Here is a 23,403-nt window from a genome sequence, read left to right on the forward strand (position 1 = left end):
TCCATGCATTCAGTCTGCCAGTCTCCTGCGGCAGGATCTGCAGCACCTGGAAGTCAGTCTCTAAACAGCTCTGACTTCCCCCTTCTGTAGACACATCTCACCCAGTGTTCGTGCACACACAGGACTTATCTCTCTTGTAGGTCAGATGTCTGACAACCCCTCCCAAGTGGTTCTCAAGAGTAAAACAGGCCATCCTGTCACCTAGATCTCTGGTGTAGAAAGTGAGGGATAGTGTTGAGGGTGGCAGTGTTCTTAGCATTTAGGGTGTTTATAAGGTTCAGCTGATGTCACCAGCACCCCCCAAAAAAATGAATGAACTGTTCCAGAGCGCCAGGGATTGCTGTGTGAACAGAACTAGCCATGCACAAGCATCTTTGGTGATCATGAAGTCCACTGTCTGGCTTCATGGGCTCAGACCTGGCTGCTTGAACTGCTCTCCACAATGTACACATTTGGCTTAGAAGGTGGATGCAAATTATGTTCAGTACCAAAATTTTTTTTCTCCTTTCCAGGCAGGGTCTTACTTTGTAGCCCAGTCTGGCCATAACTGCTGCAGACATTCAACACTACATCTGGCTCCTGAAGTCTTACTCCTTACAGTTGCTTGTCAGTAACAGTGGAGTAAAATCTGTTCAGTTTGATTTATTTGGTCATTTCCGCTTTAGAGCTGTTGGACTGCAGAGGAGGTGGGAGTTAAGTGAAGTCTTGGAGGAGACTCAGGCTTAGGGTACGTTCTAGGGGTTGCTTTTGTGGTCCCAGTCATTTGGACCCATGCTGCCTCACTTCTTATTAGAGTAACCCACGGATCTAAGAAAATCAGGATGACAGTATAAGCAGCAAGCGAGTCAATCAGCACAAGAAAGTGTGGCTGGCCCCTCTGCCAGACATTGCCATTCCAGTGTTTCCACATCAAATTTTCCATCATGAACTGCAAAGATGGTTTTGTCAATTGGGTGTGGGGCAGCTCAGAAATAATAACTAGAAGCCTAGAGAATGTCCGTCCCAGCTACTGCCAGCAGCTGGTGGTGACCACCTTCCAGCCATCTGTAATCCTCTTTCAGGCTACTCTGGCTGTGCCCATACCTTCTGCTTTAGTGACTAGGAGCCTGGGGAGGAGTGCCCCCAACCCCTGACCACAGCCTTTTCAACTCTGCTGCAAGGCTCTGGCCTGAGATGTATACCCAACACCTGGTGTGGTATGCTCCTGCTGACCTCATGTGTCTTGGGTTTCCTCCTCTACCCAACCTACTTAAGGTAACATCCCTTCTCTACTTTTACCCACCCACTCCCAGAACAGTGACCACTCAAGAAGAAATGCTAACGGTTTTCTGCTGTGTGATTCTGGATCTTCCATAGGCAGTTTCTGAACAGAGCTTTATGTTATAGTGATTATTAGTACCATATACTTACAGGCAGTCCCTGGGTCACTAGGGAGGCAAGCCTTTCTCTGCCATCATCTTTGTGTCCTACAGGATACATCTGATGTGGATGGAAGACTGACTTGACATTTAAGTACAGATTATTTTTTTCAGAACTGGGGATTGAGTCCAAGGCGTCACACACGCTGAGCACATGCTTGATAACTGAGCTGTACCCTAGCTTCGGGTCCTAATATTCTTTTAGTACAAATGTGTATGACCGTGAAGACCTATTGCCTGCTGGGCTGTGGAAGGTATTCTGCGGGGCATGGAGACTGAGGAGATTATAAATGCAGTGGGAAGCCTTTAGTGGGTGTGTCCCAGTTGGCCTGCAGCTGTGTGGGGGAGGCATTTGTTTAGAACTGGGAATAGAGGAGGGATGTGGGAGGAAGGAGCCTCAGAAGCCTTCCTGCAGCGTGGCTGAGACCTACCCTAGAGTCTAGTCTGTGGCCAGTGCTCAGAACACCTTTGTCCGGAATTTGGGGGTCAATAGCCACCTTCACTGCCCTTTTGTGCCTGTGTTACAGTTCTCTCACCAAGCCAGTTCTGATCCAAGAGATCCATTTTTAAAATTGACTGCCTTAAAGTTTTACTATCTTTGCATTTCATTACCAATTGATCCCTAATCTTTACTAGACTAGAACACAACCCGTGAGCACTTCTATCGCGCCTCTGCCCTCCTAACACACACACACACACACACAGAGAGAGAGAGAGAGAGAGAGAGAGAGAGAGAGAGAGAGAGAGAGAGAGAGAGAGAGGGAGGGAGGGAGGGAGGGAGGGAGGGAGGGAGGGAGAGAGGGAGAGAGAGAGAGACCGAGAGACCGAGGGACCCTCATACACACTGCTCACTTTACTGAAGAGAAAGTTATTTCTGGCAGGTCTGGGGCCACAATCCCCCAGAGATTTCTCTTCCCCAGTAGGAAGTCCCAGTGGTAAGCCTCTGGCTGTTGCAAGGTCCCTGGCCCTGCCTCCTGGGACATCAGTGGGGCGGGGACTCAATTCCGGGGGCAACGCGTCCTGGGAGAGCTAGACGGAAGCACTGGGACTGACACGTGGACTTGGGCGGTACTGCCCTGTGGGTTGTCCTAGGTCTGAGGTGGGAGGGCACGGTACACAACGGTGCCCATGCCATCCCAGCACTCCAGCCTGATGCAGTCAATCCCAGAGGAGACCCGCAAGACCCCTTCTGCGGCAGCAGAGGATACACGGTGGTCCAGGTGAATTTGGGTATGGGTGACGCTGGGGCAAGGAGGACTTTCACATTTAGAAAGGGAGCTGAGGTGCTACTTCATAGGACCTGAGTTCAGGGAACACCAGACTAGCGGCTGCCTCCCAGCCTTTATGCAGCCTGCCACCTTCACTCTTCCTGGGACTCCCATGCCCCTCCCTGGGCAGCCCTAGCCCCCAAGTAGAGGAGGACACAAGATGCTCGACCCAGTAAAGGGACCCCTCCTCCCATTTCCAATCGAATGCCCAAATCTGGCAAATGGCTTCTTTGCCCTTTTCCCTGCCTTTTCTGAGGTCTAGTGTCTGTGAGGCTTGGTGGGAGCCCTGAGCCCCCAGCATAGGGAGCACAGATACAGCATAGGAATCTATGCAGCCGCTCTAAGTCACAGAGGCAGGGCCTGAGTTCACAAGTCTTCTAAACTAGGGAGGAAAACAGCTATCACTCATTCTCAGTCATAGTCCGTTTCCACGGGTCTCCAGGCAAGCAGCCCCCTAGAAACCAGGAGCAAAGGTGACATCTGGCTATGGTTCCACGGTGAGAGGGTTCAAATGGGAGCCTAAAAGAACTCACACCCTGCTCTGGTCCCTGTGGTCTTCAGGTTGAAGTGCTAGACCCAGGGCCCAGAGTCAAGCCTTGGTACCTCTCTGTCACCCGGGGCAAGAGCCCCGGATCCTACTGGCAGGAAGTGTAAAGAGGACCTTATGATAGTACCACCACTGAACCTAGACCAGATGAAGGCACAGCAGGTCACGGGGAGGCACAGAACCAAATCATAGCCCCGCCAGTGACAATTACAGTAGGGTCAGACTCTGCCAGAGGAGGAGCACTGTGTGCCTGCCCTCACTAGCTCTTTCCCTCTCTGGCTTACCACCTCCCTCCCCACCCCGTGTTTATCCCGAGGCCTGTGCTTCACCTGGCCCCTGGAGGCGCCACCCAGGGCTTTCTTACAGCTATGAACTGTTCTGCCAATTTTGCTGTAGGCTACAATTTAATGCCTCTGCTTGGCACTTGTCTTTACTGTTTCTCCTGTGTAGTATCTCCAGTTGCCTTTGGCAAAGTGGTGGCTGAGAATTCTGGGGAGTTTTGCAGGGTCAAGGCCATTATCGACTCATGTGAGGGTGATAGTAACAGCAGTAAGTGCTGTTATTAGGAGAAGGGCACCAGAGTTCGGGGAACACCAGACTCTAGGGGCCTACCACTCACCACCACCTCGTGTTTGGGAGACAGTGTTCTCCCCAACAAATCTAGCGTGCAGGGTGGTTGGTAGAAGCTGAGTTAGGGAGATACAGTATGGGAGTATACTCTGGACCCCTGGCCACGGTTGCCAGCACATCTCCCCACCGAACCAAGAGTCACGTGATCACCTCAGCCCCAGATACTCTGCACAAGCCATCTAACAGGAAACCAAAGCTGCACAATTCTGTGAGGAAGTATGCTTGCTGAGACATCCAGCCTGAGCTCTGGCTCCGCATGGGCAGGTAGAGCTTTGCAGGCAGTCCTGGCCCAAGCTCTTGATCCTAAAGACTTTTCATCAAGATGGGGGCTCTTGGACCTGGGATTCTGACCAGTCAGGAAAGCAGGTCCATAAGGTCCTCCTGGAGGACGGCCATGTTCTGTGCCACCAGCGAGTACTGAGGATGTATCTTCATTAGCCTGGCTGGTACCACCCACCCAGCTGAAGGACAAGGCCCATTCCTTGCCTCCAGGGTGCTGGGATGAAGCAAAAGGCTACTGAGGTGTCTATTAGCATATCGAAGGGGACATTGGCCACCACACAGCATCAGAGCACCTGTGACTTCCGGAGTCCTGCCTCCTCTTTATCCCCCCTCCCCTACTCCAAGCCTCTCCACCCCTGAGCTTTGCCCCTCCTCCCTCACCCAGCTTCTTCTCTTTCATTTAAAACCTCACGTCTTCTGCCATGTGTTCTTTTGGTTCTTTTTTTTTTTTTTGGTTTTTCGAGACAGGGTTTCTCTGTATAGCCTTGGCTGTCCTGGAACTCACTTGGTAGACCAGGCTGGCCTCGAACTCAGAAATCCGCCTGCCTCTGCCTCCCAAGTGCTGGGATTAAAGGCGTGCCCACCACTGCCCAGTGTTCTTTTGGTTCTTATCCCTCTCCTGGTCCCTTCTCTTGTCCCCCCTCTCTCTCTTCTTCTCTTGCAGTCCCCTTCTCTCTCTCCTCTCATGGCCCGTTCTATTCTGCTGGCCATGTTCAGTCTGGACTCTTCCAGATGCCTCTAGCTGTACTCTCATATAACTACAATAAAACCCATTTCCTCATCTATACCTAGGAGCTGTCTCGGCCTCATTTTCACTCAGATATCACCTGGCCCAGCCCCCTCCTCCTCCTTCAGTCAGGGCATTGGTTACCTAGTTTTTTCCTGACTTCCCATGGCTACCGGGAAGCTAGAGACAACTCTCATCTGGAGGGTGTGGGTCTAGCTGGCTTCCTGTTCCTAACTGATCTTCTCACGCTGGGTGGGTCCCTCTTGGGCACCCTGGCTCTCTGCTGCTTCAGTCACATAAAGGAATAAAAGCTCCTAATTACAGATACCTTTGGATTGTGTGGCTGTTAGTGGGTGAGTTAGTGCTGCCCCTGTGTGCCTGCTGTGATCCTTGTGCCTCCCAGTCAGGGCAGCCGGGGTACCCTTGAGGGTGTCACCCTATGTTTCCAGTAACCCAATGGCAGTGTTGGCTCAGGACAATACCCTGACAAGAAATATAAGTAGAATGGGGGAGGGGAGGGGTTCCCTGTGTGCTGGACTCTTGCCTGGAAGAGTTCTGTCAAACCAAGGAGGGGAAAACTCCAGCTAAAGGGGAGAAAACCCCATCTGAACCAACTGCTGGCAGTTCCCCTGACTAACAAACTTCCATGTGGAGTCTTGCCAGATACAATCCTTTCCTACCTGCTAGCCTACCCATAACTGTCATCTCTGACTAGTATCTGGGGACCCCAGCCTGAGAGTAGCTTGAGCTCTGAGTCTTGCCCTCTACCAGCAGGGAGCTGGCTGAGCTCACAGCTTGCTGCCTTCCCCGTGCCTGGGGTCCCTAGATAGGTGTCTGTCAGAAGGCTTGGCCCTTCTTGGACCCACTCAAGAAATTATCTCCTGACTCTGGGGTTCAGAGGCTCCTTGCCACACAGTGGAACCAGGTTGGCCATTACCAGAGCAGACCTCAGAGCTTTTCCACCTCCCTGACTGGAAAGTGGTTGGCACCATAGTCTGAGGACTGTTGCTGCTGGCCCTCAAGACCCCACACATCTTTTGGGGGAAGGGAGGGTAATGCCTCCCTCCCCCAGAGCCCAGCTCACCTGGCTCACTGTTACCTCTTCTGTTCTGACCAATACCCTTCGAGGCTCATGCCACTTTATTCCCCTGCTAGACACAGGTATTCCGACTGCCCTGAAGTGCCACCCTACCTGCAGAGCCTACCCCTAGGTGAGGACAGTACAGCTGCCTTGTTTCACCTGACTGGGAGGCACAAGGATCACAGCAGGCACACAGGAGCAGCACTGTCCAAAGGTACCTGTAATTGGGAGCTTTTATTCCTTTATGTGACTGAAGCAGCAGAGAGCCAGGGTGTCTAAGAGGGACCCACCCAGCGTACCACTCTTCTCTAGGTGCACCTATGATTCTTTGACCCTGTTAGCTGTCTGGAGAAGACCAGTTAGAAACAGGAAGCCAATTTGAGCTCCTGGCTTGTGGCTCAAGTCTCCTCTGTGCCATTTTGTTTGGACTTAGCTGCTCTTTCTGCCTCCTGGCCCTCACCTTTGACTCTGCTCCAGTTTGCTGTGACTCTGTCTAGTATTGTGGGGTTCTGGACCCAGCCCAGATGCAGCCTTGGGTCCCCCAATTTGCTAGTTTGCCTCTTCCCTGCTTGGTCTGTGCCTATGTAGAGGGGAGGCCAGTATCACCTGCCCATTTCCAAAGGATTTCTATCTAGTCATACTACCCTTCTGCCTGCCCTCTCCCGGAGACGACACCCTCCCTCAAACCCTCCCTCCTTCTCCTGGCTCAGACCTGTATTGAACACCCACCTCTCCAGAAGCCCCCAGCTGTATGACTGTGCTTAAACCCATTTTATATTAAAAATCTGAACCATAAGTTTCTTGTAGGTAGAATCATTATGAAGATAGTTACACAGAATCCTCAGGCACACCCACCTGTACTCTCCATTGCTGCCCTACATGGATGGCCTGCTCACCGCCATCCATGAGTCAGCGTGGACATTCTGGTGGCTGATGACTGGACAGTGCTATGTGTAATATCCATGTTGATATTTGTTGTACCGGGTGTCTTCGAGAAGGGTCTCGTGAGCCAAGAGCCATTCTCCACAGTCCTACTATGGCAAAACTCAGGCCAGGTTTGCCTACCACACGCTACATTAGGCACTCAAACAATGAACTTTTACCAAAGAGAGTCTGCCACGTGACCATAAACAGAGACAAGAGAACAAGTCTCAAACCTACCTCCCACTAGAAACATGGCTCAATGACTGACTGAGTCTTGCCTAGCAAGAGTGAGATCTCAGGTTTGATTCCCAGCACTGGAAAGAAAAGAAAAATAAAAAAGAAACATCTCTCTCCCTAGTAGAGGGCTAGGGTCTTTACAGGCTCAGGGAATGGAAGTAATGTGGACCTTAGGTCTAAGTATCAAACTCACTAATAGTGTCCAGACCTTTTTGTTCGTCATCACCGGTTTCCCTAAAATTGTTGATTCCCAAATTCATTGAAAAGGAAGAGCCAGAACAGATGAGGCTGGTTTGTCTGGAGGGCATACCAGATTTCCAGTTTCACTGTCCATCCTGCTGTCAGCAGAACTCTGTAGGTGAATGTTAATCCAAAACTTGAATGCTTAAGAAGCTTACGGCACACGCCTTTAATCCCAGCACTCAGGAGGTAGAGACAGGAGGATTCCTGTGAGTTTGAGGCCAAGCTGGTCTACACAGTGAGCTCCAGGACAACCAGGACAAAAATAAAGAGACCCTATCTCAATCAATAAGAAGAGGAGGAGGAAGAAGAGGAGGAGGAGGAGGAGGAGGAGGAAGAAGAAGAAGAAGAGGAGGAGGAGGAGGAAGAGGAAGAGGAAGAGGAGGAAGAAGAAGAGGAGGAGGAAGAAGAGGAGCAAGAGGGGGAAGAGGAGGAAGAGGAGGAAGAGGCTAGAGTACCTCATATCTAATCCTAGCACTCAGAAGGCTTAAGCAGGGGGTTGCTTTGAGTCTGAGGTCATCCTAGGCTCCATTATTCTAGTCTAGTCTGCACAGTAAGGTGGGGAGTGGGTGGTGACAAAGAGAGAGAGCATGCATTGCTTGCTATCTTCCCATCCATTTAAGCCCACCCACCAGGCTACCGTGTAACCTTGAATATACCAAGAAGTTATTATCTTCAAAGCTCTTCTCAGAAGCAAGAACATGTCCCCGGGCCACAAACCTCACTCTTCCTTTCTTAGTTGGAAGCTTTACCAGGGTCTGCTCCTTCCCCTCTGAGGCTCTTTGCCTCTCCTCTGTCAGCTGTGCACTAACACACATGCACACACACACACACACACACACACACACACACACACACACGGGAAGACTCAAGAGCTTTCCTGAGGACCTGTGAGTACTCATCGTACTTGCTTGGGAGCCTTCTGCTCCCCTGAGTTGGGTTCCCCTACTTTTGCACATTGCCCTGCAGGTTGTGAGCTGTCTGCTATTTCTTCATCCCTTTCTGTATCTCCATGGTCTTTACAAAAAACTTGAGAATATGTGTAATGCTTGTATTTGGGATCCTGGTATAATCCTGGCAGCCAGAGGCATGGACCGGGGCTCTGAGCCCTGTGAATGGGCTGCCATTTAACCTGCCTCACGTCCTGAGGGCTCTTGTGTCATTCTCAGCCCCTGTGTTTAGTATTGGCCTATGTTTTAGAAGTCATCAAATTCAGTGCTTTCAAAGGTTGATTAACCTGCTGAAATTCCCGCCGAAGACATTATCTTAACTCCCTTACTGTATTCATGACTAAGTTCTCCTGCCCTTGGGAAGATATCTAAGCGATTAAGACTGTCTGTGGGCCTCCCCAGGTCCTGACCCTTCTCTCTGTGTCTCACAGGCCTGAATGCCAGGCGTGGACAGGGATGCTACTCCTGGGCACCTGCCTCCTGTACTGCACCCGTGTCACCATGCCCGTCTGTACTGTTGCCATGAGCCAGGACTTTGGCTGGAACAAGAAGGAGGCTGGTATCGTGCTCAGCAGCTTCTTCTGGGGCTACTGCCTGACACAGGTGGTGGGCGGCCACCTTGGGGATCGGTAACCAACCCCCTCCCCCATTGCTCAGGCTTGAGGGGGAACAAAGCCATCACCTGACACAGTGTGGTCAGACCCAGTCCCGCCCTGGCACACAGGACAGGAGGGGCAGATAGGGAAGAGTTCAACCAATATTTGGGGAGAGGCTTAGCCTTCGGGGAGAGGTCGGGTGTGGTTGCTCTATGGCGGTACATATAAAAACTTTGAAGCAGACAGGCCAGACTCAGTCCTGTATACCATACTAAGCTCTGGGCCCTTCTATAGGGCAGGTCACTTCAGTGTCTACCACAGCTGTCTGTGCAGTAGTTCATGATGATGCTTCTCAGACCCTCTCAAACAGCCACCCCATCCTGTCCCTCCCTGTGTCTCCTCCAGCATCGGAGGTGAGAAGGTCATCTTGCTGTCAGCCTCCGCCTGGGGCTTCATTACTGTTACCACGCCACTGCTTGCCCACCTCGGCAGCGGCCACCTGGCCTTCATGACATTCTCTCGAATCCTCACGGGTTTGCTCCAAGGTAAGAGCCAGCTTCATCTTTCTCCCTCTGGTGTTGCCCTTTGAACTTGCCACCAGGAAGGGTGGACCGAGCAGCATGCACACCTGCATGCCTGCGTGCTACCCTTTGCTCAAAAATCTGTTCTATATATCTGAGATATTTATTTGAATGACAGCTTACTCAGGGCAGGGATTTCTGGGGAGAGGTGCCTTGCCATATCTGTGTTATTTGTGGGCAAAGAGTAAATGATGAAGTCCCCCAAGCCTATGGCTCTCCTTCAAAGGGTGGTGGGTCATTGGCCTCTGGAGAAGCCCCAGGTCCCATGCTCTCAAGGAGCAAGAACTGCCTTCTGAAGAGCCTCATTCATTGACATGGTGATGCGAGGTTTCACAGGGGAGTCCGGCTGATGATTCCTGTCTCCCCACAGAGAGTGGTAACAACAAGTAAGCTATAGGTTCTTATTGTCACACTCTGAAGGGACCTCTCAAGAGTCGCTTCAGAGTGAGGTTTAGAACCCTCTAGAATGAAAAGAATACTCAAACCTGTTTGTTTGTTTGTTTGTTTGTTTGTTTTGAGACAGAGTCTCACTATGTGTAGTCCTGGCTGGCCTGGAACTCACTATGTAGACCAAGCTGGCTTCAAACGGAGAAACCTACCTGCCTCTGCCTCCCAAGTGCTAGGATTAAAGGTGTGTGCCCAGATGTTTCTAAACTTTCAAGCTGCCTGGAAACCAAAGGAACTCCTGGGAGGAAAGTGTGTCTAAAAAGAGTAGGTATAGGAACTTTCCCAGGAGGGTACGCACATTTCATGTATATACATGGCTAACAAATAGAAGCGTACGGCTCACGTATGTGAGTGTCTCAGGGTGCCAGAGCACACCTGAAAACCTATGGCGTAGTCTGTGTGTGTACACATAAATGTGCTAGTGGGAGGGTTGTCAAGTGCCTTCAGGGAGCTGATGGAGGGCATATGTGCTTATGTGTACATGGATAACATCTAGATGCAGGCTACTACATCTGGGGGTAGAGGCATTTTGCTTTGAAGCAGGGTGCTCTCCCGGAGATGCTTTACATTGCTGCATATAACTCTCATCCTAAATTAGTTTGGTTCCTTACCCAAATATTGCCAGAAGCCCAGCCCTGCTGATCCTTTAAAGCCCAGTGAGGTAACAGAAAGGAGACATGGATGTCCTCTGGATTTACAGCCCAAACCCAAATCTTAGCCCTCACTGCCTGTCACAGGGTACTCTGACAGCAATCTCTGCTTGTTGTAGGTGTCTACTTTCCAGCCCTGACCAGTTTGCTGTCCCAGAGAGTGCAGGAGAGCGAGAGAGCCTTTACCTACAGCACTGTGGGTACTGGCTCCCAGGTCGGGTAAGGCGCCACCTCCTTGTCATTCAGGAAGCTTTTACCTGAGCTCTCAAGGCCCATCCTTCAGGTCCAACAGTTATGGTCCGAGTAGAGATGTAGGTTAGTGCTAGGTTCCGAAGGCTGGTCGCTGCTCCTCAAGTCTGCTGCATTTGTGAAAGCGTTTTATCTACTGTTGTTACTGTGACAAAACAATGACAAGAAACTGTTGCAATTCACGCTGGGCCAACACAACAGGTCTCGGCAGTCTGGCCAGCCTGTTCTCATCTTGTGGAGACTGACTCAGAACTCCAAAATCTCTCCACCCAGCTTGCTAAATTCCCACTGGTCCCATATCCCCATAAATTCCCACATCCAGCCCCATATTTCAAAATTCCCACGGCCTTTTGGGGTCCACTTCTGGCAAACCCACACTTTGCCACCTTTCTCTCTGGAACCCAGTCAAGCCATCACCCGAAGGAAAATACCACATAAACTTAGTTCAGAGAATCCTAATCTTGTAAGCCATAATAAATCTAAATCCTCTGGTGTCATCTAAATCGGGGGTCACTAGTAACTACATCTTGTCCTCCCGCTGTCTCTGTCCAAAACCCAGTATCTCTCTCCTGCCTCTTCTCTTCCTCTCTCACCTATTTACTGCCCAGTGATTGGTTTCTTTATTCATTAGAAGGGTCATGTGAAGTCCTGAGTACATGATTCACTACTCATCCCTGGCGGATCCTCTGGGAAGCTGAATTGACTTCAAAATATAAACAGCACCAGAGCTATCCACAACAAGAAACAGATTAAGAAGAAAGGATTTGCCAAGGGATGATGGCGCACCCTTTTAATCCTAGCACTCAGGAAGCAGAGACAGGGAGATTTCGGTTAGTTCAGGGCCATTTTGGTTCCAGGTGAGTTGAGTTCCAGGATAGCCAGGGCTACACAGAAAAATCCTGTCTCAGAAGAGGAGAAGGAGAAAGAGGAGAAGAAGAAGAGGAAAAGGGGAAGGAGGGGAAGGAGGGGGAGGAGGAAGAAGAATTCACAGAGACCCCTGCCTCTTTTCTGTTGAGTGCTGGGATTAAAGGTGTGTGCACCACGGTCCAGGACCCCAATCCATGGTTTGGTGCTGCTAACACTCAGGATAGTTCTCTTTCTCCTCAGTTTAACCTTTCTGGAAAAATCTTTATAAACACTCCCAGAGGTATGTTTCCATGGTGATTTTAAATCTTCTCGTGCTGTCAGTAAAGGCTAACAGTCAGCGTGTTTTCGTCTTTCTGGGTGCTGTAAGATAGGGCTCTGGCATGTGGACTGGGTGGGTGAGCACCTGCTTTATCTCTTCCCTTTCATCCATCCTAGGGGAGCCAGAGTCTGCCCCACCCTCTGTGAAACATCCCTATGCATGGAGGAAGGGCCACTCGCTGGTGGGCTTCTGGAAGGTTAAATGGACTTTCTGATGCATTCAGTCATAGGTCTACTGTTGCTGAGTTCAGGCCGAGGAGGGGAAGAGCGGGGGAGCTGCAAAGAGCGCCCACAGGAGGGGCTAACTCTTCTGGCTAGGGTGGCCTGGTCTAATATTGAAAACACATTTTGCACTGTGAAGTGTGGATGTCAAAATAACAGTAGGGTTCAGATTCTACGGAAGGGTTCAGTATACATCTTCAATCCCACTTATGGTGTCCTGCCCAGCAGATGGTTCTACACATGGCCAGGAAGAGTGGGAAAGACCGTACCCCAGCCAAGGGTAGGTCCAGCCCTGGGTGCTACGCCTGGGGTACAGATGAATGCACAGGAAGAGAGAAGGCAGCTCAGTCTCTCACCAGAGCCCAGTGTTTTCTCTTTCTTGCTTGGATGAGTGGTGGGTGGGAGGTTGAAGGGTGAGGCAGGGGTGCTTTGCATTGCATCTGGGACCACAGTACCCTGGAGTCAAGGCAATGGTTGTGGGGCCTGGTGTTGGCAACTATGCATCTGCACATCAGAAGCTTTGCTAGAATACTATCCTCTATATTATATGGAGGGGAAACAATGAAAGAAGGATTTTTTTTTCCCTGGTTTTTCGAGACAGGGTTTCTCTGTGTAGCCCTGGCTGTCCTGGAACTCACTCTGTAGACCAGGCTGGCCTGGAACTCAGAAATCCACCTGCCTCTGCCTCCCAAGTGCTGGGATTAAAGCATGTGCCACCACTGCCCAGCTAAGAAGGAATATTTTTATTTCAGTGTTTCCTAAGCTACCTTTTTATCGTTTCCTTCCCATCTCCTCCCCTCTCCTCAACACACACACACACATACACACACACACACACACACACTACCACACAAACATCACATGACAAATTGCAGGCCAGTTTGAAGTTCTAGAAGAAAGAAATGAGAAACTAAGCAGCAGTTTCCATTCTGAGTCTCAGCTGCTTCCAGATTTCCCTAGCCCCAACTGTCCTCCCACCCCAGTCTCCCTGAAGAGCAAAATCCTCCAGGCAGGAGCCTCTGAGCTGCTTCTCTCCGTGGGAGCTGGACTCATTTTAGCATAGCAACCAAAGTCACTACAGTACTTCTCTGTGTCTCCCAGGACCCTGGTGACTGGGGGCGTAGGCTCGGTGCTCCTGGATCAGTGTGGCTGGCAGAGTGTCTTCTACTTCTCAGGCGGCCTCACCTTGTTCTGGGCGTACTATGTGTACAAGTACCTGCTGAATGAGAAAGGTAACTGCAGCCACGTGGTCAGTCCCTCTGCCTCCTCCCCCTTGCAGCTGCCGGGCAAACATCGGCTGCATAAACTTTTTCTGGGGACAGCGAATGAACATCTATTCACCCCAGACAGGGTACCAACAGGAGATCAAAAAAATGATTCCACTCAAGTATAGCTTAGTCTCAACACCACAGGGATGGTGACGACTTCCCTACAGCTAACTTCCCAAGCCACGTGTAGCTGGGGCCATATTACACACAGCACAGGCGAGAGGGGCAGGAGTCTCCGGCGAGGTAGACTCCATATTAAAGGCATTTTTCTGAGTAGTCATCACTGCCTGGTGAAGATAGTTATATCCAGTTCTAAGAACCCAAGAGCTGAACCTCCTGCCTGCCCCAGCTCTGCATTCTGTTCTGTTGGGGCTGAAGCTGACACAGGGAGTCTAGCTGGTGAAAGCAGGTGGACAAAGCTGAGTCTTTAGGTAGCAAGAAGGGGCCTCTAAGGGTCTCCAGGCACAGGCATGGGTCAGGCATAGAACCTGACTCATGGGAATTGCCACCTTGGATAGGCACTCCAAGGGATTAGTGAGATGCCCCCTGACCCCTCTGCCCTAGCACCTCCTAAATGACTGCTGTCTTAGGGACAACTTGGCGTACCTGGTACTGAAGCTTTCACTTTGAAATCGTTTGTTCTCCTAGATCTTGTCCTGGCCCTGGGTGTCCTAGCACAAGGCCTACCTGTGACCAGGCCCTCCAAAGTGCCCTGGAGACAACTCTTCCGAAAGGCCTCTGTCTGGTGAGCTAGATTTGGCATGGCCAGGCAGAGTGTAGATGAGGACAGGGCTTGAGACATGACAGCCAATGTTGCATGGAGCTGCCTATGCTTGGCAAGACCTAGTCCTGACACTCCAGCAAATACCCCAGGTTTTAGAGCATAGGGCCTTGGTGTCCTGGGGTGGAAGGAGTGGGTCCCATATGGAGTCAGTGTCAGAGATACTGGCCACTGTTAGATCCCTGATCCTGGTGTCCCACACAGGGCAGCAATCTGCTCCCAGTTGTCCTCAGCTTGCTCCTTTTTCATCCTACTTTCCTGGCTACCCACCTTCTTCAAGGAGACCTTCCCCAACTCCAAGGTAGGTGTCATGCTACCTGGCCCTTACAAGGTGAAGGGGCCACGCTTGGGCTGTAAAGGCCCCTGTGTGGGTGGCTGCATCCACAGCTTGGCAACTCTATCACCCTATGGGCTTCAGGCCTGGAGATGACAGTCCATTTGGGAACAGATACCAATTCAAGGCTGTATATGATGAGACTGTAGCTACCGTAGCCCAAGACTTGGACCTGCTGCCTGAAAGAACCCCCTCTCTTAGGGCTGGCTAGCTGATCTGCTGATGCCACATCCAAGGGAGACAGACCTGTGATGTGAACACTGGAGTCCTTGTGCATTCTCAGGCAGACTGGCTTGGCTCTAACCCTGTCACAATAAGGGGAGCATGTGGAGAATGTGGCCTCAGGAGTTAGCCATACTGGGCTCAGTTCTTGCCGGGGGTGGGGAGGTGGTGGTGATAATGGGTTGGTTAGGGCCTATTCTTCGAGGACCCTCTGCTCTTAGGCCCAGCCAGTGGGTGGACAGAGCTCAGCTGACATGGTGATGATCCTGGAGTGGTCCTCCTGCCTGGGTGTCATCTAGAGGCTAGCTGCCACCCTGGCCACCTTTGAGGCTGCACCTCTTCCTGCAGGGCTGGGTCTTCAATGTAGTCCCCTGGCTGCTGGCAATCCCTGCCAGTCTATTCAGCGGGTTCATTTCTGACCGCCTCATCAGTCAGGGTGAGTGTTGGGGTAAATTGTCCTGGGTGAACCACAGTCTCAAGAATCTCACTCCACTCTGGAAGTACAGTTATATCACTAGGGAAAGGCCACCATCCTGTGACACACAGACCATCCTTTAGAGTCAAGCCAAGGATCCCAGCGTGTCTTCCTTGTTCTCAGTGGGTAGAGTTGGGGAAAGCCAGAAGATCCAAATGAACATAATCCTGGACCCCTATGGGGAAGGAAAGTGGTTGTCAGTGTCACATGTCACAGGCACCCAGATTTGCTCTGAGTTTTCCAGAGTTCCAGGGGCCAAACTGCAGCTCCATGAAGCAATGTCCTTACAGACTCAGGTATAGAAGACAATACACATGTGTGCCCGTTCTCAGGGTACAGGTTTTCCTCAACAGAAAGTAGAACACATTCATTGTGCAAGATCAGAAAATTTGATGAAACTGAAAGAATCAGGACTAAGCTTACCCAAAAGCTGGAATTTTGGAAATGGCCCACAGGGTTACCCTTCCATATTTCTACCCAGACAGCACCACAGGAAATCTTCCAACACACATACTGTACATAAGAGGGTACAATTTATGATAGGGAATCTCCTGTCTTGAGCCCTGCAGTGCTGCCCTGGGCACCCCATTTACTCTTCTGTGACTGTGGGTGGGAGACTATTGAAGACCTGAGTGAGCTGAGGGAAACTCACCCTGGGTCTGTCTCCCTGCTCAGGTTACAGAGTCATCACAGTGCGTAAGCTCATGCAGGTAGGAAAATCATTTGAATCCCTGTCTCTTTGTTTTTCTATCACTGTGTTAAGGTATTATGAGAAAAGTGACTTATAGAAGGGAGAGCTTGTTTAGAGCTTCCAGTTCTAGAGGGTTGGAGTCCAAGACCATCATAATGCGGAACATGGCAGCAGGCAGCAGGCAGGGAGGCATACAAGAATGACCCTGGAGTAGTAGCTGAGACCTTACATCTTGAGACACACAACCACAAACCAGAGAAAGAAATGGGAATGGTGTGGTCTTTTGAAACCTCAAAGCCCACTCCTAGTGATACACCTCCTCCAACAAGGCCACACCTCCTCCAGCAAGGCCACACCTCCTCCAGCAAGGCCACACCTCCTCCAGCAAGGCCACACCTCCTAATCCTTCCCAAGCAGCCTCACCAACTAGAGACCAAATATTCAAATATATGAATCTATGAGGACCATTCTTATTCAAACTACCACATCTCTCTATGGACAACCCTTCTTTGTTCTGGCCTCCTGGGACCTGAGGGTTGTGTGCTCTAATTCCCTGATTTCTAGAACCAAGCTAATATCAAAGATATGGGCCAGGAAAGCTGCAGCCAGGTCTCATGGCCCCAGAACCAGTACCTGCTCCAAGGTTGGGAAGAGTCAGCTCAGATCAGAGATCAATTCATAGCAATAGAACCCAGAAAGGGGCTAGTGTAGGTGGCCTGGCCACTGGAAGGTGCTCAGACCTGAGAACTTTCTCAGAGTTCTGAAGATGCTCTCTCCTCTTCTCTATGCCAGGGCAGGTAGAGTAGGGAAGCCCCAGGCTGGGAGGGGTTTTTAGGTAGAACTGCTCTGATCTTGTTCAGAACACTAGGGGTTCTTTATATGGGTCCAAGCCTGGATGAGCCATATGGGCCAGCATGGCTCCTTGGACCCTCACCAGCCCTGTCTTGCAGGTGATGGGCCTTGGTCTGTCGAGCGTTTTTGCCCTGTGTCTGGGTCATACCACAAGCTTCCTTAAGGCTATTATCTTTGCATCAGCTTCCATTGGCTTCCAGACCTTCAACCACAGGTAAGGAAGGGCCCGCCAGTTTTTAGTATATTCTGGTTCAGGGGTCTATGAAGGTGGGTTAAGGAAAGCTCCCCATAATCTGTCAGAGTGAGCATCTGGGAATCAAACAAGGGTCATTCAGGAAACAAGGAGACTTTCCCCACCCCCAGTACTGAGAGGAGGGTCAGGAGGAAGAATGAACATAAACCCCAGACTTAATGCCCCTCCTTCTGCACCTTTTCTCCCATAGCAATGTCAAATAAGCATTTGGGGGTGCAGGGGGCTGCATTAGGAACCCAACTCAAAGCTGTTCCAAATTGAACCCTACTGCATGCTTTTCTGGCTTCCCGTCCATTCTCAGGAGCAGCTTCTAGTGTTTTATCAGAAGGGTGGGAGAGCTGAGGTGTGCAGTATATGGTGCCACCAGGCCTAGCAGCACCTGGCAGGTAGGGGCGTGGGGCTGGCCTGAGTGTCTTTTGGTGACTCATAACCATCTATTATGCTCCAGTAACAACTTCAGACCAAGTAGAGGTAGCCAGGCCTGTGGCCACTCACCTGCCTTCCTTCCTGTTTCTCACAGTGGTATTTCAGTCAACATTCAGGACCTGGCCCCATCCTGTGCTGGCTTCCTGTTTGGTGAGCCACTGGCTTATCCCAGTTTTATCCCATGCCTTTGACTGAGGGTTATTCCCAGGGGGTGGGGTGGGGCACTGTAGGAGCAACAATGGGTTTCCTCATGATGTGTCTAACCTCTGTTCACAGGTGTAGCCAACACTGCAGGGGCCTTAGCAGGTAAGGGCTTAGAGGTGGTCTTGTCCTTTGTTTTGGGTCACTAGTAAATGAGTTTAGGATGGAGCCTAGATGGGGGTCATCCCATCTGACTCATCTCATGCTGTTGAATGGGGTCTCAAAGTCAAAGTAGGGCACAAGGCCCAAGATGGCCCAGAGTGATCTCACATATTCCTGCCGAGGTGCCACTTGACTTGCTTGGTGGTGGACTACGCACTCACAAGCCATTCTCCCCTGACTGTCCCCATGTGACAGTCAGTCCTGTAGTTTAGGGTACCACTGAGTACCTGGGCTGACAGAGGCTCATACTCTTTCTTTGTTTTCATTGGGTGGGACAGGGAATGGGGACACCATCAATATGTGATTTGGGGTGGCCCACGAAGACTCTGTCTTCTGAGATCCACCCCCGCTCCCCCAGCCTGAGTCTCCTGTGGCACATAGCTCAGAGTTCAAATTTTATCCCTGGGTCTTCAAGGCATCTGTATTCTGCCCTGCTCTGTCCCTGAGTTTACTGATGTGTGGCGGCTAGCTTCCCAGGACCACCAGTCAGTCTCTGCCTCTCTTGGCCAGGTGTGGTAGGCGTGTGTCTGGGTGGCTACCTGATTGAGACTACTGGTTCCTGGACCTGTGTGTTCCACATGGTGGCCATCATCAGCAACCTGGGACTGGGCACCTTTCTGGTGTTCGGGAAGGCGCAGAGGGTGGACGTGGTTCCCACTCATGAGGACCTCTAACTCCCTGACGATCCAGTCCCACCCAGGACCTGATGTCGGCAGCCTGAGGGTAACAACTCTGTCAGTGAAACTATGTGAATCTCCACCTTAGACATGAGCAGACAACAAGACCTCAGTCTCCTGGGGAATCCGAACGAGCTGGAGAGATAGGTAGGCCTGAATACACACAGGCCTGTGTCAGGAGGAGGGTCATGGCTCCAGTCTGCTTGCTAGTCCTACCCTTTCTCAGGTTCACTGGGACTGCTGCTTTTATGGAACCTGCATTGCTGATGGGAGGTCTCTCCAGCCCCAGTCAATGAGGGTTGTTTCTCTGACAAGATTTCTCTGTGTTAAGGATGTGTTGTGTGCTGGTAGATAGATGTTCAGGAGTGGCTCTGACCCCCCACCGACTCCAGACATCTTCCTACCTCCATCTCTCCAGTAATGATGACTTAAATGTCTGTAGACATTAGACCATGTCTCTGTAAGACGGGCCCACTAGAACCACCGTTCAAAACCATAGGGAAGCCATGGTTTCTGCTTCTCTCCAGAAGGCAAGCTGCCACTCCAGTTGGGCCAGCGTGCAGTAGGCTAGAGGTCCTTGGCTGCCTTTGTGGACCCCGGTTCCTGTCCTGTGGATCTCTCAGCACTACTGATGTGTCCTGGGTTGGCAGGTGCCTGGCAGTCCTCAGGCTTTGCCTGGACACTCCAGACATCACAGACCCCAGACCAAGGTGGATCCTCCTCTCACTTATGGCCTTGTTTTTCTACCTCCCCATTATTCCTTGTAGAGCTTGTGGTTTCATGAGCTGATAATGAATTCTTTAAGATGCTTATTAGATTTTCTTTTTAGATAGGGTGGGTCTCGATAGAATCTTATTTAAGTGAAAACTATTAAACTATTTAAGATGAGATTGTTGCTTTATTCAATATCTTTTGTTATGTGAACTTTTCCTGGGGAGACAAACAAAATTCTATTCACCCCTACTTAGATCATCAATAATGCAACAGAAAATGTTTTCACAGAGCCAAGCACATTGGCACACACCATTAATCCTAGCACTTGGGAGGCAGAGGCAGGCAAATCTCTCTGAGTGTGAGGCCAGCCTGGTTTACATAGTTTCAAGATAGCCAGGGCTATGTAGAAAGACTCCATCTCAAACCAACCAACCAGCCAAGCACCCAAGCAAAGAAATGCCAGGAGCCAAACCCAGGAAATGACCTGCTGTTCTAAGAGAACCTCAGGAAATTACCTGCTGTTCTGGAAAGCCTAGTCAGTACAAGGTTAAGAAAGGACATTTGCAGGTCTCAGGTCCCAGGAACTTAAAGAACGCTTGGCATTTCCTGGGAGTCGGATACGACAGTGGGAAGGTCTTGGGCAATAAGGATACAACAGTAGACTGGTCTTAGACAATGAGGATTCCATAGTAGGATAGCCCTAAGCAATGACCCTCACCCAAACTTCCCATATTGCTGTGTCTTTATAACCTGCCCCGGAAATTAAAGTTTCAGAGCTTGATCAGAACCTCAGACTTGCTCTGCGTCTTTGTGTCTCTTGTCTCTTTATTCTTTTGTGCCCCCTTCCCTAGGGTCTCGTCCAATCCCCACTGACGGGTCAAAGAAACAAAAATGGTTCCACCCAAGTTCAACTTGATGAACTGATGAGTTTGGTTTTGGTGTTTTGAGACAGGGTCTCACTGTATATCTCTCACTGTACTGGAAACTCATTATGTAGACCAAGGTGGCCTTGAACTCATGGAGATCCTCCTGCCTCTGCCTCTCACATGCTGTGGGATAAAGGCATGAGCCACCACTGCTCAGTTTACCAATAGTTTAATTGGAGTTATTTACAGGAGCATGGGCAACTTGTGGTGGCTAAACCACAGAGGAAAAGGCTTCCTCTTTTTTTTTTCCAGCAGTCATTAGCGGAGGGGCCTTGCATGGCTAAACTGCCTCACGACTTCTTCTCTGTGAAGGAGTGCTAGTACTCTGTCTTGTGAGGGGCTCATGCCAGACATGAGCTCCTCTCATTTCAGAATGGCCATGTCATGCCCGGAGGAGAGCTTTCCCTCCATCAGTCCCCTGAGGCAGGGCAGAAGGCTCAGTGAGTGAAATGCTTGTTGAACAGCATGAGGGCCTGGGTTTGGGTTCCCAGAACCCACATACGAAAGCCAGGCACAGTGATGTGCGCTGTAACCCCAGCAAATCTTGGGGCACACTGACCATCCAGTCTAGAGAGAATGGTGACCTTCAGGTGCAGTGAGAGACCTTGACTCAAAGAACTAGAGTTACCGTAGAAGAAAACACCTGTGTCCACCTCCAGCCTCTTTATGCACCAGCATGGGGTAGCCCATGCTCATGCACCAGTGTAGGCTAGCCCATGTGCACACACACAGTTACCTTTTTTAAAAGAATGAGCATGCATTGAGAATGTTCTACAATCCACTCACGAGGAAAGCAGTGGGGTGTCAGCCAGATCTGAGGAGAGCCTCAGAGCACTGACATAGGTTAGACCCTCACTGCTGTCCTGGTGCACCAGCAGTGTTGGCTCACCTGTCTACACAACTCCTGTCAAAAGTGTGCACAAATCTCCAGAGCAAGATGCCCTGAACCAGATGTGCCATGAAGTGACATATGAGCACAAACTTTGCTCTGTGGTCTTTCAATTTGAATAAAAATACTCTTTTAAGACGTGTGTGTGTGTGTGTGTGTGTGTGTGTGTGTGTGAAGTCGGGCAGTGGTAGCACACACCTTTAATCCCAGCACTTGGGAGGCAGAGGCAGGCAGATTTCTGAGTTTGAGGCCAGGCTGGTTTACAGAGGGAGTTCCAGGACAGCCAGGGCTATACAGTGAAACCCTGTCTCGAAACCACCCCCCCCCCAAAAAAATGTGTGTGTGTGTGTTTGTGTGTGTGTGTGTGTGTCTGTGCGCGCGCGTGTGCCCCCGCCACATGTGTTGGGGTATCCAGGGAGGCCAGAAGAGGGCATTGGGTCCCTTGGAGCTGGAGCTACAGCAGCTGCCTAGTGTGGGAGAACCAAACTTGGGTCTTCCGGAAGAGCAGGGAATGCTCTTAACCAATGAGCCATCTCTGTAAGCTGGCCTTGTAGGATGGGGGCTGATTGCTCAACCGAGGAGCATCCAGGAGCCTCAGCCTCTGCTTCCTTAACCGTCCTTAGTTGAGTTTCTGAAGCTAGGGAGCCATACTCAAGAAGGCCCTGTGCTGACCAGTGTTTTGTCATCTTACCACAGTAGACTCATTTGGGAAGAGGAGACCTCAACCGAGAAAATGCCTCCATCTGCTTGCCTGTAGGCAAGCCTGTGGGGCCAGTTTATTAGTGATTAATGTGCGAGGCCAGCCCACTGTGTGTGATGCCACCCCTGGTGGGTGGCCCTGAGTTGTCATGAGAAGCAAGCCACTTTGCTTCAGTTCTTGTCTCCAGATTTCTACCTTGAATTCCTGCCCTGATTTTCCTCAGTAATGAGATGTGGCCAGGAAACTGTAAGATGGTGTGACCCCTTTCCTCCTGAATTTGCTTTTGGTCATGATGTTTTATCACAGCACAATTAAAACAGTAAAACAGGGGCTGGAGAGATGGCTCAAGATCATGGCTGATCTTCCAGAGCACCCACCTTCAATTAATTCTTAGTACCCATATGGCAGCTCACACATCTGTAACTCCAGTTCCAGGGGCTTCTGTTACCCTCACACAGACATACATGCAGTCAAAACAACAATGAACATAAAATAAATTTTATTACAAAAGAAAAGAAAACACTAAGACAGCCCCATCCTCTAGGCTCTAGGGGTAGAACCTGCCTCAAGGAGTTAGGAGTTAGTCTCTTCCTCTTCCTCCTCCTCCTGTTTACAGGTAATGTAAAATTTGCATTTTTAAAAGTACAGTAAGGGGCATTACGTACCATTGGAGTCAACTGGCTCATTTGTTTGCTGGTAAGTTCTTACATTTGTGAGTTCATTCAGTAAAAGTCCATAACCTGCCCCACACAGTTCCAAGATCTGGAAACAGTCACTGGGATATGGTGGTAGTCTTTTGGCTATCCCAAGGAGTTCTGGGTAGAAGGTCTTGGCCGTAGTGGCCAGGAGGCCTTTCAGAGCAGTTTAGAAGGGGTAAGAGGGAGCCTTCCCGCGGAGGGTAGGTACAGGTATTACCCAACAGTGATCACATAAGGCTGCATTTGGAGAGGGTCTTCACAGAAAGGTAATTAGGTGGCAGAAGCTCTGGGTAGACCCTAGAGACACCAGAGTAAGCGGTGAGAAGCTTGTCTCCCTTCCTTCTCCCTGTCTCTTGTCCTATCCCCTTACCAGCTCAGGCTAGCCAGCTGGGTCCACCTACCCAACCCCGCACTTAAAAATAGCTAGTCTTGGGCTGGAGAGATGGCTCAGTGGTTAAGAGCACCGATTGTTCTTCCAGAGGTCCTGAGTTCAATTCCCAGCAACCACATGGTGGCTCACAACCATCTGATGTCCTCTTCTGGTGTATCTGAAGAGACCAATGGTGTACTCATATACATGAAATAAATAATCTTTAAAAAAAAATAGCTAGTCTGGCCTTGTTTGTAGGCAGATCCAGTCATCGGGCTCTCAGACCCTCCTGCTTCAACTTCTAGAAACGTGTTTTTAAAGCTTCTGGCCGAGTCCAGGGCTCCCATTTTTGTCTGATGGGGCCTCTCTCCTGTAGGCCTGAAACCCGGAGGACATCTCTTTTTTGCTTTAGCTTCCTAGAAATAGAGCCTGTATAAGTGCCTGTGGGTATGAATGTGCGTGGGTGGCCATGACTATGTGAATTAGTCTTGGTGTTTTTGTCTGTTCAGCCCACAACCTTACATACAGCC

The 23,403-nt window shown here is 50.4% G+C and overlaps 1 protein-coding gene across 3 annotated transcripts; it reads left to right on the forward strand.

Moving 5' to 3' along the window:
• Positions 1–2,300: 2,300 nt before the first annotated feature.
• Slc17a9 (solute carrier family 17 member 9) lies at positions 2,301–20,077 on the forward strand. Of its 3 annotated transcripts, XM_034493930.2 has the most exons (14): positions 2,301–2,638; positions 8,736–8,933; positions 9,306–9,445; positions 10,698–10,797; positions 13,336–13,466; positions 14,151–14,247; positions 14,488–14,584; positions 15,188–15,275; positions 15,990–16,024; positions 16,956–17,071; positions 17,631–17,686; positions 17,813–17,842; positions 18,410–18,622; positions 19,104–20,077. In XM_034493930.2, the coding sequence occupies exons 1-13, from the start codon at positions 2,547–2,549 to the stop codon at positions 18,571–18,573; spliced, it is 1,344 nt and encodes a 447-aa protein (XP_034349821.1). In that variant the 5' UTR covers positions 2,301–2,546; the 3' UTR covers positions 18,574–18,622; positions 19,104–20,077. The 3 variants fall into 3 exon arrangements, with proteins under 3 accessions (XP_034349821.1, XP_034349822.1, XP_076786501.1); XM_034493931.2 differs by having other exon boundaries at positions 8,736–8,863; positions 18,410–20,077; XM_076930386.1 differs by lacking the exons at positions 15,188–15,275; positions 15,990–16,024 and having other exon boundaries at positions 2,304–2,638; positions 18,410–20,077.
• Positions 20,078–23,403: the final 3,326 nt, after the last annotated feature.

The sequence above is a fragment of the Arvicanthis niloticus genome, chromosome 2 (assembly GCF_011762505.2).
Source record: "Arvicanthis niloticus isolate mArvNil1 chromosome 2, mArvNil1.pat.X, whole genome shotgun sequence".
NCBI lineage: Eukaryota > Metazoa > Chordata > Mammalia > Rodentia > Muridae > Arvicanthis > Arvicanthis niloticus.